The sequence below is a fragment of the Dipodomys ordii genome, unplaced genomic scaffold (genome assembly GCF_000151885.1).
Source record: "Dipodomys ordii isolate 6190 unplaced genomic scaffold, Dord_2.0 Scaffold45, whole genome shotgun sequence".
In the NCBI taxonomy this organism is placed as follows: domain Eukaryota; kingdom Metazoa; phylum Chordata; class Mammalia; order Rodentia; family Heteromyidae; genus Dipodomys; species Dipodomys ordii.
The window spans coordinates 7293641-7309492 of NW_012267261.1; the positions used below are offsets into that span (position 1 = coordinate 7293641).

The window sequence follows — 15852 nt, forward strand, 5'->3', positions numbered from 1 at the left end:
ATATACACACACACATACACACACCTTCTTGAAAGGGTTAAACACTGAAGAGAAGTACATAGCATTTGGTTAGTGCCAAAGAATAGATGTTTAATGTTTGTGTGATGCATTATTTGTACTATTGTATTGCTCCCTTTGCTAGATCCTTAGGAAATATTGTATTCATACATTGGAATTTAACATTCAGCCTCTTCATTCACAGTTTTTGGAGTAAATTCTCTTTATCTTAAGAATAAAAATAGCCGGGCGCTGGTGGCTCACGCTTGTAATCCTAGCTACTCAGGAGGCTGAGATCTGAGGATCGTGGTTCAAAGCCAGCCCGGGCAGGAAAGACCGTGAGACTCCTATCTCCAATAAACCACCAGAAAACCGGAAGTGGCGCTGTAGCTCAAGTGGTAGAGCGCTCGCCTTGAGCTGAAGAGCTGAGGGACAGCGCCCAGGCCCAGAGTTCAAGCCCCACGACCAAAAAAAAGAATAAAAATAACAAAAAATTGATAAAAATAGGCATTGATATTTAAAGTTTTTAATATTTAACTTTTTTAGGGTCAATGACTGTATATTGCGAGTAAATGAAGCAGATGTTCGTGATGTAACACATAGCAAAGCAGTTGAAGCATTGAAAGAAGCAGGATCTATTGTACGATTATATGTAAAAAGACGAAAACCAGTATCCGAAAAAATAATGGAAATAAAACTAATTAAAGGTCCTAAAGGTATGTAGTAAATCAAACTAAGACAAATTATTAAGTTGGAAATCTCTGAGCTAAATTCAGGGTTCATAATTATGAATTTATTTCTATGTATATTCTAAGATTAACAATACTTATAGTCTACTGTTATTTCTACTGGTTTTTGTCTCAAGTAGCATTTTAGATTGTCTGTATGCCCTCCAAGACTGCATCATTTGAAAAGTTATTGTTAACTTAGATGTACTACTATTACATTTTGAAACTGTGCATATATATTAGTTTATAATTTAAAAATAAGTTCCTATGCCAGGTGCCATTGGCTCACACCTATAATCCTACTCAGGAACCTGAGATCTGAGAATCATGATTTGAAGCCAGCCTGGGCAGAAACTTTGTGTGACTCTTATATCCATTTAACCAATGGAGCTATAGGCTCAAGTGCTAGAGCACTGTCTTGATCAAAAGGGACACTACCTAGGCCCTAAGTTCAAGCCCCAGGACCAGCACTTACCAAAAAAAAATAAGTTTGGGCTGGGAATGTGGCTTTAGTGGTAGAGTGCTTGCCTAGCATGCATGAAGCCCTGGGTTCAATTCCTCAGTACCACATAAACAGAAAAAGCCAGAAGTGGCTCTTGGCTCAAATGGTAGAGTGCCATCCTTAAGGAAAAGAAGCTCAGAGACAGTGCCCAGGTCCTGAGTTCAAGCCCCAGGACTGGCAAAAATAAAAATATAAAAATAAGTTCATATGTTTGTTATATTCAAAATTTCCATATCCATTTTCATTTTTAGAAGGAACTTAAAGTAGATGGGTTCCTATTTGCTCTAAGGACAGATCTTTTGTTAATGCCTCTTGACATTAAAAAAATACTCTTGAAGTCATGTGCAATGTTTATTTTACAAATCACTGTAAATACAGATTAACTTAAAAGATTAAATATAGGCTGTTAAAACAACAAAGTATTTGTACTGCTTGTCATAGCAGTTCCATATACATTAAGATTGGTGAAGTGTGATGTGACTTGTAAATTTTGAAAGCATTGATAGGACTAAGGGTAAATAGCTATGAGTAATAATTCCAAAACTTGGCTTTATGGAAATAGAATTCCAGAAAAAAAAGGAACACAGACTTGGAACTTATGACTTAAAATCCTTAATTTCTAAAATATTGGGAAAACTCCACTTTTTTTGGGGGGGTAGTCCAGTTGTGGGGCCTGAAATCTGGGCCTGGGTGCTGTCCCTCAGCTCTTCAGCTCAAGGCTAGCGCTCTACCACTTGGGCCATAGCGCCACTTCCTGCTTTTTTCTTATTGCTTATGTAGTGCTGAGGAATCGAACCCAGGGCCTCAGTTATGCAAGGCAAACGCTCTACCACTGAGCCACCTTCCCAGCCCCTACATTTTTTTAAATAAGTTTTTTATTGTAAAAATACTGTACAGAGGGGTTACAGTTACATGAGCAAGGTAATGAGTATATTTCTTATCAAGCATTGTTGTCTCCTCCTTTAAAACTCCACATTTTTAAAACCTATTAATCTTCCCTCAACAAAGAAATTTTATCCTTATGAAAAGATAAAAAGTGTTAATAAGCATAATTAGCATGGAAACAAAAGTGAAACATAATTTTACAGTCTGTTTTTGGACTATCAAACCCACTTACAAAATGATTTTAAGGAGGAACCTAAAAGTAAAAAGGAATCTAACTATAAGAGTGCCCATATAATTGACCCCTACTTGGGACATAAATACTGAAGGTTGATTTGTTTGTTTGTTTTTAATGTTTTATTCATCATTGGCTTCAACTCAGGGCCTGGGCACTGTCCCAGTGATTTTTTGCTCAAGGCTAGTGCTCTACCAATTTGAGCCACAGCACCACTTCTGGTTTTCTGGTTAATTGGAAATAAGAATTTCATAGACTTTCCTGCCTGGGCAAGCATCGAACAGCAATCCTCAAATCTCAGCCTCCTGAGTAGGTAGGATTACAGGCATGAACTACCAGCTCTAGGGTTTTTTTTAAATTTTTTTATTATCTTTTAGTGATTGTACAAAGAAATTCCCATTCTACAAAACAGTATATGAATACAAAGTGTCTGATAACATTGTCACCCATCTCTCAGTGCCAGGCTTTTTTAAAAATCATCTTTAAAAAAATTCATCCTTAATGTACAAAGGGGTTTCAGTGTTCAGTGTTCAGTTCATGAAGTACACTTCATCTTGTACACTGAGGATTTTTATGATAGATAAATTCTTTTCTATTTTTTAAAACAGTGTGATGAAACTATCACCTTCTAATTTTTAAAGTTGGTATCATGATCACATTTCTTCCCCTTGTCCCTTTAAGTTCACTTTTATTGAGTCTAAAACTATTGTATCCTAAATAGGTCTTGGGTTCAGCATTGCCGGAGGTGTTGGAAATCAGCATATTCCTGGGGATAATAGCATTTATGTAACTAAAATAATTGAGGGAGGTGCAGCACATAAAGATGGCAAACTTCAGATTGGAGATAAACTTCTCGCAGTAAGTATTTTTATCATTTTGATAGCTAGCTTTTTTCCCTGAAAGACTGTACTGTCTAGATAGCAAAATTGTTTAAATGAGTGAATTCTAGTCATCTTTTATCAAAAAGGACATGTGATTCTTATTACCTGTATTTCCCATTTCTTCTCCCAGCCCCTCTTTTTCTCTTACTCTTTTCTCTCCTTCTTTGCCTCTCCTGTCTACTCCCCTATTCTGTTCTTTCCTCTCTTTTCCTTTCCACATTGAAATGTTAAGGGCTTGGAAATACATGAAATTATTTAATCACAATTCTTAAGTTTATGGCCTAATGTCATCATTTATGGATGACTGCCTTTGTTTCACTTTAATTAGTATATAATATAATTAAGAGTAGTGAAGGCACTCCTCAGCTCAAAAACTATCACACCAATAGTTTTATAATGATTTTTATCCCTTAAAATGTGTTTAATCAAGTCAGATGCTGGTTGCTCATGCCTGGAAATCAGGAGGCTAAGATGAGAGGATTGAGGTTCAAAGCCAAGGAAGAAAGTCCATGAGAGTCTTATCTCCAATTAAGCACCCCCCAAAAAAAGCCAGAAGTGGAGCTGTGACTCAAGTGGTAGAGCCCCATCCTTGAGCAAAAGAAAGCACAGGAAAAGCACTCAGACCCTGAATTCAAGCCCCAGGGACCAGCAAAAAAAAAAGTTTAATCTTGCTGGGTTCAATGGATTATACCTTTAATCCTAGCTACTTGAGAGGCTGGGATTTGGAGGATCTCAGTTGAAAACCAATCTGGGCAGAAAACTCCATAGGACTCTTATTTCCAATCTAACCAGCAAAAAACAGGGCTGAAAGTCTTGCTCAAGTGGTAGAGCCCTAGCCAACCAAGCACAAGACCCTAAATTTAAACCCTAGTGATGCCAAAAAATACACATATATGCCTATTTTACTTAGTATTGCTTGTTTAAATTTTTAAGTATAATGTACTGTATATAATAGTCTTTTAATACTTTTATCACTCAATATTGTTAGTTGAGAAATAGCCTTACTTTTGCCTAGAGTAAAACTCATGCATTTTACCTTTATGAAATATTGCACTTTGACCATATCATGATTAATCCAGATTTCATCAATAATTGCCTTAGCTCATGTTCCCTAGAAAAATAATCTGAAGAAAGTCTAATATGTTATGGTGTTATTGGTAGGTGTGATCTGGAAGCTAGAGTCAGTGAAAATGAAAAAGTGAGGCAAAGAATGAAGGAAAGCCAATACAAGGTAAAATGTTTCTGAGCTGGCTATAATTTCATAAGAAAATGTAGAATATTGCTTATTATATAGAATAGTCCTCTAGGCATCAAGTGGGGTGGGGGAAGGATTTATTTCCTGACCCCTTTTTGTCTCGTGTGTATTGTTTTGTTATGGTCTGCCTCCTTGTATAGGTTAACTGTCCCAATTTTTGCATTGTGTGACCCAGATTCTCTGGGCAATTGATAGGGTAACCAGCTCTCATGTTCTGTATCACAGCATTTCATCTGAGCCTAAATAAATAAATAGGAGAAAGTTGGAATTTGAATAGCCTACACTGGTTTGGTGGCAATTTATTTCCACTTTTTTGGTGTTACAATAATTATACTAAAGAACTGCTGTGTGTTATGGAGAACATAATTTATTGGATCATTGGGTGTTCAATTAGTAGCATTATTTTTTTAAAAAAACATTCTACATTCTGTCATTTTCCAAGTGTTAAACTATATGGTCTTGTTAACAATATATAAAGGTTGCATTTTTCTGCATTTTCTCTAGTACCTCCAATCATTGTAGCAAAGAGACTGAATTTTTTAAGGTGATGGGGAAAAGAATGAGCAGAACTTGGTCTACTTTTCTCTAAGTTATTCTCTTACAGCTATAATTGCTACCCTTTCCCCAGGCTACAAACAACACCTTTTCACCATCACCACCTACACACACGTGTTCATATACATAGTCTAAACCACTAGATTTCTCACTTTTATTTTTTAATTTTATGGTTACCATGCTTTCCTTTGTGCTTTCTCCAGAGCCAGACTTGTCAATAGAGGGCCAGCAACCTGTACTGATTTACTAAAGCAGGAAGACTGGTTTCATCTTGAGTCTGCTTTTAGTGTAGCTTTTGATCTTACAATTAAACTGCAATTAGGGAATTTTCAATTTTCATCTTAATTGTCATACCTGGAATTTGACATGCCTTCTTTCTTCTCCAAACACTTTCTTCACTTTGACTAACACCCTCTAACTTGGTATTTTTCTTACCTCATTAGCCACTCCTTATTTTCCTTTCCTGGTGCTTCCTTAACACCCTAGCATACTTGACATTAAAGTGATCGAGAACTCAAGCCTTGTACATATTCTCTACTTTCTCAATGCTCACTCCCAAGGTAGTGTTTTTTAAACTGTGGGTCAGTACTCTGATGAATCGTCAAATAACTTTGCTTAAGTCTAAAGCTTGGGTGATCATCCTCTTTTAGTCACACCACTACACATTAACTCTTTCTGTAAACTTTATTTGCTCTATATTATCTAGTAGTTTATAAGAAAAACAAATTTAAATGGCTAAAACAACAATATTCATGTGTTTGCTTATGGTTCTGCTAATTATGTAATGCTTACCTGGGACAAGTTATCTCCATACCACATAATGTCAGTTTACCTAGGACAAAACAATCTACTGCCAAGTTGACTTATACATACATATGGTGGGCAAATGGTGTCCCCTATCAGTGGTGAGCTCAACTACAGCCAGATGTTTTAATTCTTTAGTGATTAAGTATGGCATCTGATCAATAGTGGTAGGTTCTAAGAATTACCTTTCCAAGTTGATAAACTCCAATGTATGACATTTATCAACCTTCTCTTTTGCATCTCAGTTACTGTATCTCATTGTCTAGAGGTCAGTTACTGTATCTCATAGCCTGACTCTTAGCCAACCAAGATTTGGTGGATGCATACTTTCAATCCCAGCACTCAGGAAGCTGAGACATGAGGACCACAAATTCAAGACCAGCCTAGTTTACAGGCCTTGTCTCAAATTTAAATTTAAAAAAAAATCCTCCTAGGAAGGAGTTTTTACAAGATTATGAATACCAAGATGGATGGTTTATGGCAGGCCATCAAAGGAGCAATACATAGACGGTCTTTATTTTGTATAGTGTTGATCCATAAAACATAGTGGAAACATGTGGAGATGTAGCAATGAAATCTTCTCTCCCCCACATAACTAAAATAAGCTAATCGAAGTCTAAAAATAAAAATAACGAAAACTACTATTTTAGTACACTGTGATTTAAAACAAGAATACTTCATTTCTTTATTAAAAAATTACCAGAACATTCTAAACCTAAAGCAAGCAGGAGGAAGAAAATATAGCTAAGACTAAAGCAGAAATAAATGAGAGACTAGAAAAAAAAGAAAAGAAACAAAACTTGATACTTATAAAACATCAGAGAAGCCTTTGCTAGACTAGCCAAGAAAGAAGACATAAACTTATTTTAAAAAAAAAAGAATGAAGAAGGAAATATAAGAGAATACTATGTCTTATACCAACATACTAGATAATCTAGATCAAATTAACAAATTCCTTTAAGGACAAAAAGTATTAATTTCATTCAGTGGTATACTGCTAGAACAGTGAGAATCAAAAAAGGAAAGCCATTCCAAATAAAAGGAAAAGGAATGGGGATATAGTCAGTGATTAAACTCTTGTGTAGCATGCAAAAGGTCCTTGGGTTCTGTCCTTAGCAACACATAATCTAAAGAAGAAATAGATGATGCTATTTTTGTACAGAAAATTCTAGGGAACCTACTACTAGTAATAACAAAAATGTTCAACAAAGTTGTTGAGTGCAGTATCACTACCTAAAAGTCAGTAGTACTTCATTATAGATACAGAAAAATGGTCAATACATGCAGAAACAACTGATATCACAGACAATAAAAATGAGTATTTTCTTCCCACACACCTTTATTTTCCTTTTTTTCTACACACATTATTTACCCCATTTTTTTGATGTAATTGTTTATAACCAAGAATGAACGGTCTTAAAATTCATATCTTCTGGGGATTTTTTTCCAGGTAAATAGTGTGTGCTTAGAGGATGTTACTCATGAAGAAGCAGTAACCGCCTTAAAGAACACATCTGACTGTGTTTTTTTGAAAGTAGCAAAACCAACAAGTGTGTATATGAATGATAGTTATGTGCCACCTGATATCACCAACTGTAAGTTTGTTTAAATTTATCTTATTTCTTTAGATGACATGTACTTTAATGTCCCAATATAAGAGAAAAAGTTTAACAACATAAAAGTACTTTAAAAGAACTACTAAATATTTTATCTAATCATTTCTAAAGTCTAAGTTAGAATTTCATTATGAGAAGGTAAGATTCTTATAACAGTCATCTAACAGTATTTGCAAGGCATTCACAGTTTCGTTTTTATCTAGTAGTTTGGAGCTTGAGCACAGAAATAAGCAAGTAGTTTATTCTATTAACAAGCAGGCTAATTCTGATGCTTCTTAGACTGGTTCTTAGACTGCATTTTAAGAAACCAATTTTAAATATTTTTAGGACTTGAAAGAATTTTCTATACTCTCAACTATATGTTAACAGATACATATATTTAAGGCTCTTAGTATATTGCTTAACTATATTTGTGTGCAATCTAGTTTTGCATAAAATTAAATTGTTATTAAAATACTTATATACTTTTAAGATTCTTATCTACCTGAGAATCTTTTTAATGTCTTCCCAAAAAATTTAAATATGTATAAATGAGTTTGTCTTAGTTGAAAAAGAAAACTATATTGGTTTTATGAATTAATATTAAAGAATAACAAAGATCTTAAAGGTACTCTTTGAGATCTGTTTTTAAGTGTTTCTTTTTAAAATTATGTTTTTTTAATATGGCACTGTTCCTAATTTTAAAACTTACTAAGATTTGTTGCTATCATGGATCAATATAAATTAAATATAAATTACATTTTGAAATCTATTTACTGTCCTCATACATCTTTATTTATCTGCTCATTGATTTATTACCCAGGTGTAAATGAATCATTTTCTTAATAGTATCCAGCCTTTCTAATGGACAGAAATTGTGTCTTAAAATTATTTGGATCAGGGGGCTGGGACGGTGACAGAGTGATAGAGTATTTGCCTTGCAAGCATGAGGCCCTAAGTTCTATTCCTCAGCACCACATAAGCAGAAAATGCAGAAAGTGGTGTTGTGGCTCAGGTGGTAGATCACTAGCTCTTCAGCTGAGGGACAGCGCCCAGGCCCAGAGTTCAGGCCCCATTACCAACAAAAAAAATAACATAAAAATTATTTGAATCAAATAGAGTAACCTTCTTACTCAAAATTCCTTTTTAAGTCAAATAGTTGTGCAAGGAGATAGGAGTCTCAGACTTTCCCGCCTAGGTCGGTTTTGAACCATGATCCTCAGTTCTCAGTCTCTTTAGTTACTAGGATTATAAGCATGAGCCACCAGCACCCCAGCTTATCACAGTTTCTTCATCTATTCATCCATTGTAGGGCATCTGGGCTGTTTCCACAATTTGTGAATAGTGCTGTAGTGAACATGGTTATACAGATACCTCTATTGAATCTTGACTTGCTATCTTTTTGATAAATGCTCAAGAATTGTATCCCTGGATCATAGTGTTAATTCTGTTTTTAGTTTTGGGGAGAACCTCCACCAGCTTTATGTTAGGCTTCCTTTTCCTCCATGAAACCTCACTAGCATTAGTTGTTGTTGTTGTTGTTGTTTTATTTTTCACTGGATATTTTGTGTGTGTGAAAATAGGGGTTACAATTACATGGACAAGATAATGAGTACATTTCTTATCAAGCATTGTTGCCTCCTCCTCTGTTTCCCTTTCCCATCCCTTCCCATTTCACCCCCCCTGCCCCCCCCCCCCCCCAAAGTAGCATTTGTTATTGTTCATATTCTTATATTCTTGATGATGACCATTTGACTGGTCTGAAATGAAACCCTGGTGTTGTTTTGATTTGGTTTTTGTTCCAGTACTGCCACCTAACTCAGAGCTCTTACTTGGCATTTTATTCAAGGTTGGCACTGTACCACTTGAGCCACACCTCCACTTCAGCTTTTTATTGGCTAATTGGAGAACAGAGTCTCATGGACTTCTGCCCAGTCTGGCTTTGAAATGCAGTCCTTCAGCTTCTAAGTAGATAGGATTGCAGGCATGAGCCACCAGTGCCTGAGTGTTGTTCTAATTTGCATTTTCTTTATGACCAAGGATGTTGAGCATTCTTCATGTATTTATTGGCCACTGTACTTCTGAGAATATCTGTTTAGCTTCTTTGACTATTAATTAGATTATAGATTCTTTGGGGATTTAGTCTTTCAATTCTTTGTATATTCTGGTAATTAGACACTTGTCAGAGGTTTAACTAGCAAAAGATCGTCTTCCATTCTATAGGCTATATATAAGTCACTGAAAAGAGTTCTGAGTTCAAGACCTGATACTAGTAGGGGGATAATACATATATTATCTCAGAATCACAGGAGGTAAACAGGCATAGCTCATAGTTGCAACCAAAATAAGATGATGAAAATATAATCATGAAACTATTGTACCCATAAACTAAAAAACAGATTTATTATTGGAACTAAACAAGAATATAATTTGTCTGACATAAAATATTAAATAATTTTGCATTGCATGTCTTTTCACTTAATTTGCATTCTTTTCAGCAAAAAGGCCTTATTAAACTTAGGATTTGGTCCCTAAGTTTTTCTCTCAAGTCTTGGGTCATTTGGTACCCCGACTTGGACTCTGTCCTATAATTATTGAGAGTTTTTTTAATGTAAAAATAGCATTGTTTTAATCTGATCTTCCTTTTGGATTATCATTTCTTTCATATGAGCATTAGTATTTAGTCCCTGTTGACCCTAAATAGTAGGTCTTGGATGTGAGTTTACCTGTTCTAAAAGATTCTGTTGAATAAAGGAGCAGTCCAGATAGGACAGGAAAAATATAACATTATCTGTTTTGAGCATTTGGTGGAATTTCTTGATTAATTGTCCAGCAACTTTATCATAAAGCATCAAGAAAGTTAAATATTACGTTCTCTGTATTTTGGTAATTATTCAGGTAATTTAAATATGTAATGCCTTTATAAGCTGCAACTAAAGTATTTCGTAGGTCTTTGGAAAGCATGTTCAGGAATAGCATTGTAATTCTGTTTTTAGCTTTGGCTATATGATAATCTATGATGATTATTATTGAATGAACCCCAATAGGTTTTGCTTATTTCTTATTTTAAATTTTTTAACTTTTTTCTAGCCTTTCTACTCTTTTTATAGTATATTAAAAAGAATAAATAGTTCTACCCTTTGGGGTGACAATTCTGAGCTGATTTGCAGATCTAGATTTTTTTTTTTAGTACCTGTTTTAGCTTCCGGTTTTCATTATTCACTATTCTTTAATATGTATACTTTTCTCAAACATTTAAAATTAAACTTACTACATTTTTAAAGCAAAAGTAATACTTGTACTTTAAAAGTATTTTTCAATACTCATTGAAAAATGAGAAGCAAATGGAAAAGTTTTAAAGGCATCTACTTTTTCACTACTGTGGAAAGCTATAGTTAATATTCAGTGTATCTTCTTCATGTCTTTTGGGTCTCTGAAAAATGTGTGTTTGGCCAGGTGCTGGTGGCTCACACCTGTAATTTTAGCTACTCAGGAGTCTGAGATCTGAGGATTGCAGTTCAAAGCCAACTCGGACAGGAAACTCCATGATCATCTTATCTCCCAATAAAGCAAAAACAACAACAAAAAGCCAAAAGTGGAGCTCAGAAGCTCAGAGCCAGCACCCTGGCCCCGAGTTTAAGTCCCAGTAGTAGTAGTAGTACTAATAGTAGTAGAAGTAGTAGTTAATAATAGTAGTAGTAGTAGTATTTATTCTCTTTCCAACATAGATTTCCAGGGAGGAGTTTGAGGGGATTATAAGTCTGTTCTCTAGTGTATACTCTTTTCTGAAAGTCTGCAAAGATAAGTTTTCAGAACAATTATCGAATTGCAAATTGCTGATCTAAGTCTTTTCTATGATAATCTGTTAAATTTTTTCTTGGATTTCATTGTACAAATATGTGAAATTACTTTCTAAGTTGTATTTTCTCAAAGTAAATGGGATAAATTTGTTTTATTGATCTAAATGTCTGAACTAGATAATACCTAGTTTGTAATTGAAATTGAGCTTTTTTAGTTTTTCGGCTGATAAGTCTTCTCTAACCAAATTCTGATACCTACATTAGTGAATGTGAATTGTACTTTTAACTTTGACGTTTCTATGAGAACTACTGGATGGCTTATTTCATTTCATTTTTTTCCATTTTATTTTTTTGAAGCTTCTTCTCAGCTTATTGATAACCATGTTAGCCCATCTTCCTACCTGGGCCAGGCACCAGCATCACCAACCAGATATTCACCTGTTTCTAAAGCAGTGCTTGGAGATGATGAAATTACTAGGTAAGGAATTTAACACTGATCTTCTTAAAAGAGATTAAATGGACTGTTGAATATTAATTTGAATAGTAAGTGGAATTTTCATCAGCCAAGTTAGCCACAATTTTAGGACTAAATTTTTTTTTAGTTTGATGAATTCCTAAACCTTTTTTGGGGGGAGGGGGGGGTCCGGTTGTGGGGCCTGAACTCTGGGCCTGGGCGCTGTCCAGCTCTTCAGCTCAAGGCTAGCACTCTACCACTCCAGCCACAGCACCACTTCCAGCTTTTTTCTTTTTGCTTATGTGGTGCTGAGGTATCGAACCCAGGGCCTCAGGCCTGCAAGGCAAGCGGCTCTACCACTGAGCTACCTTCTCAGCCCCTCCTAAACCTTTTTTAGTGTAGGAATTTTCATTGTAGAGGCCGACATGGAAAACTATTTACATTATAAAACATTTCAACTCTTTTTTTTTTTTTCAGGTAGGGGTAGGTTTATTCATCGTTCCGGCTGGCACCAGGCCATCTTGGTCCTCCACGTGGTGGGGAAAGGCCTGGGAAAGAGAGAGAGCTGGGAAAGAGAAGAGCTGAGAAAGAGCTAGAAAAGAGCAGAGAGAGCACGCCTGGGCCTAGGCTAGGCCTTATCTAGGGTATGGGCGGAGAAAGGTGTAGTCAATCAGCATGCAGATGTGACCTCTTCCAGGTGTCCCAGTTGCCTAGGTAACGCAGGTACTGGATGGAGACTTTGCTATGAGGAGGGTGTAGTCTGCTAACCATCCAGGAGCGGACCTTACTTCCAACCTTTTAATAATCATGAAATAGGGCTCGGATTCTCTCTTGACTACTTCCTGCTGACTACTACGGGCGTCAACAATAGGGGTAAAAGGCTGGAATTTGGCCCCATCCCAGAGAAGGCAGTGAGCAGCAGCTGTCCCTTGGTGACATGAGTCCTTAGATGAAGTCTGGAGAAGTCTCATGAGCATTGAGGGGCTGGAAAAAAAATACAAGAGAGCAAATAAATGGCAAGAGGAAGGACTTGGGGCTGAAAAATGTTGGTAGAAATGTCCCTAGCTACTTCTGACATCTGGCGACTAGGTAGAGAAGTCAGGTGACAAAGGCAAGAATATAAATTCCTGTTCAATTAATAGGTAGACAGGTATAGACATTGGATGGGCAGGCTTCTTACTTCTACTGACCTCCCGACTCTGGTTAATTTTGAAAGGGCAGGCACAAAGTAGCTGATGTGACATCATCTCCTCTTACTCCTCTCCATGTTCCCTTGTTCCCCAGACTGGATGGCTTGTTCCAGTTGGTTTTCAAGGATTGAACTCAAGGCCTGGGCATTGTCCCTGAGCACTTCTTCTTTCAACTCTTTTTTTAAACATTGCTTTTCTATGTTAAAGTTTTAATAACTGTTCCTAGAACTAAGATGAAAAATATAGTTGTGCAGCTGGAGATGTGGCATTTATAGGTCTTTTTGGTCCCAAAGAATTCTAATGAGCTGGAAAATAATCAGTGAAAAAATGTTACAGATTTTTTTCCACATTATCAAGACAGCAGTAAGACATTGTATAGTTTGTTTCATAATTTGTGCAGGTCTTTTATATTATAGCATGTAACATTATATGTATCCCAGCTAATCTGTTTTGATTAATTGTATCCTTATAGTTTTATTGTTTTTGAACCTCTCTATTTATGATAATTATTATTTTTCTTGTCAGACTTCTAACTCTAGGCAGTGATTCTTTAAATATAGGATTATTTATCTTTTTTCTCAGGATTAGCAATGTTGAATGCAAAGTAGATGCACAGGAATTGGATTTGGAATGAAAATTAGCAAAAAGAATAGTTTTCGTGATCTACTTGCTGGTGGCTCCACCTATACTTCTATCTATACAGAGGAGGCTAAAATCTCAGGATTATACAGTAAGCCAGCCCATGCAGACAAATTTTAGAGATTCTTTATGTCCACTTAACCAGCAAAAAGCTGGAAGTAGAGGTATGGCTCAAGTGGTAGAGCAATAGCCGTGAGCGATAAGTAAAAGCTCAAGGCCCCAAGCTCTAGTACTGGTGCCAAAAAAGAGAGAGAGTAACTATTCAGGTCTGTTCTTGAGAAACAGTCTTGTTAGGCAGTACTTCTAGACAAATCTTCCATGACCATTTACTTTTGTTTGCTTAGTAGTTCCTATTTCTAGAAATATAGAGAAAGGGGCTGGGAAAGTGGCTCAGTGGTAGAGTGCTTGCCTTGCATGCCTGAGGCCCTGGGTTCGATTCCTCAGCACCACATAAGCAAAAAGCCAGAAGTGGCACTGTGGCTCAAGTGGTAGAGCACTAGCCTTGAGCTGAAGAGCTGAGGGACAGCGCCCAGGCCCAGAGTTCAGGCCCCACGATCGGACCAAAAAAACAAAACAAAACAAAACAAAAATATAGAGAGAAAAAGTTAATGTCTTATCTGGTCTTTAATTTCTACATATTCTACAAACTAAAAAGGAAGTTGTTTCTTTCTTTATTTCCATCTCTATCCTTTTTACTACATATCTTTTGTCTAGAATATTATATTGGACTTTTAAGTATCACACAACACATCTAATCAGTTTCCAAACTGTTCCATGAATATTCGGTGGGTTGGCTAGTGGTTATATCTTTTTAAAATAATGTGCATTGTACCACTCCCTTTGATAATCACTCCTATGGTGAGATAATTAAGTACAAAAATCTTTGTGTAGGCATTGTTAAATTCCACAACTTGACCCTAAGCAGTCTTTCAAAAGTTTTTCCACATTAACCAATCATATCCCAAGAAAAGAGTATACACTTAATAGTTTTTTTAGGATATTATTCATATACCATAAATGTTATACATTTAATGTGTACATCTCAAGTTCATTTGTAGTAAAATATATAATGAGATGGATATTTTAACTGTTTTCTAGTGTAAAGTTTAGTTATTAAATATATTCGAAGTATTGTGCTACGGCTGACCACTGGCTATTTCCAGAATCTTTTCATTATCTCTCAAAGATTCTATAACCATTAAGCAGTCCTATCCCAGTCTCCTCTGAATCCTTAATTGGGACTGATAGATTATCAAGTTCTAAATAAAATTGCCAAGGTATTTAATATTTTTTTTAATTTTTAGGGAACCTAGGAAAGTTGTTCTTCACCGTGGCTCAACAGGCCTTGGTTTCAACATTGTAGGAGGTGAAGATGGAGAAGGAATATTTATTTCCTTTATCTTGGCTGGAGGACCTGCTGATCTAAGTGGAGAGCTCAGAAAAGGAGATCGGATTATATCGGTAGGATATGACCTGTTAATGATTAAAAGCAAAGTTTATCCTAAAGTATGTGTATACCTGGTTATCATACCACTTTACTGCAATAACATTGCTTCATATGGTAGATTTTCTTTGACTACTTGGCTTTCTTACAAGGGGTCAGTTTTTATAAACTTAAGTTTTTACTTGAGTTTATTTTATATTTTAATCTGTTGTCTGCTCTGGGTGTTATCTAAAGATCATTTTATATCCCTGAATTTAGTCATTTGTGTTTTTTAATACTTTACTCATAAAGTGTACAATTTTTGTTTGTATATAACTCTCATAAGTTACGTGTTTCTCAGTGGACCACTATTTGTATTTGAGTTGAGCAGTTATTTTTCAAATATATTTTTTTCAAGTATATGACTATGTTACTGTATGTGTGTATACATATATATGTATATATATGTAGGATTATATTGTTCATTGAAAAAAATTTAGCATTTGTAACTTCTCTCTCTGCTCCCTAGTCATTGAAAAAAGTAAAACTTTTCCTCAAATATGTATATGTCCCTCAATGAGAACTCTCTTTTTTTATTTTTATTTTATTTTTTATTTTTTTATTTTTATTTTATTTTTTTTATTGTAAAGATATGTTGTACAGAGGGGTTACAGTTACATATGTAAGGCAATGAGTACATTTTTTTTCATTGTGAAAATACCGTACAGAGGGGTTACAATTACACGAGCAAGGTAATGAATGCATTTCTTATCAAGCATTGTTGCCTCCTCCTTTGTTTCCCCTTACCATCCCTTCCCATCTCCCCACCCCCTCCCCATGCCAAAGTTATAAAGTTCATTTTGTTGCAATGGGTCCACCTGTATCCCTATTTAAACAATTTGTTTTTTCCCT

At 35.6% G+C, this 15852-nt stretch overlaps 1 protein-coding gene across 1 annotated transcript in view; it reads left to right on the forward strand.

Moving 5' to 3' along the window:
- Dlg1 (discs, large homolog 1 (Drosophila)) overlaps nucleotides 1–15852 on the forward strand; it is a 115884-nt gene that overhangs the window by 37236 nt on the left and 62796 nt on the right. Inside the window, exons 6-10 of the mRNA XM_013019309.1 lie at nucleotides 544–713; nucleotides 3066–3202; nucleotides 7290–7434; nucleotides 11592–11712; nucleotides 14822–14978. Coding sequence (XP_012874763.1) covers nucleotides 544–713; nucleotides 3066–3202; nucleotides 7290–7434; nucleotides 11592–11712; nucleotides 14822–14978 — 730 coding nt within the window. The remainder of the gene's footprint in view (nucleotides 1–543; nucleotides 714–3065; nucleotides 3203–7289; nucleotides 7435–11591; nucleotides 11713–14821; nucleotides 14979–15852) is intronic.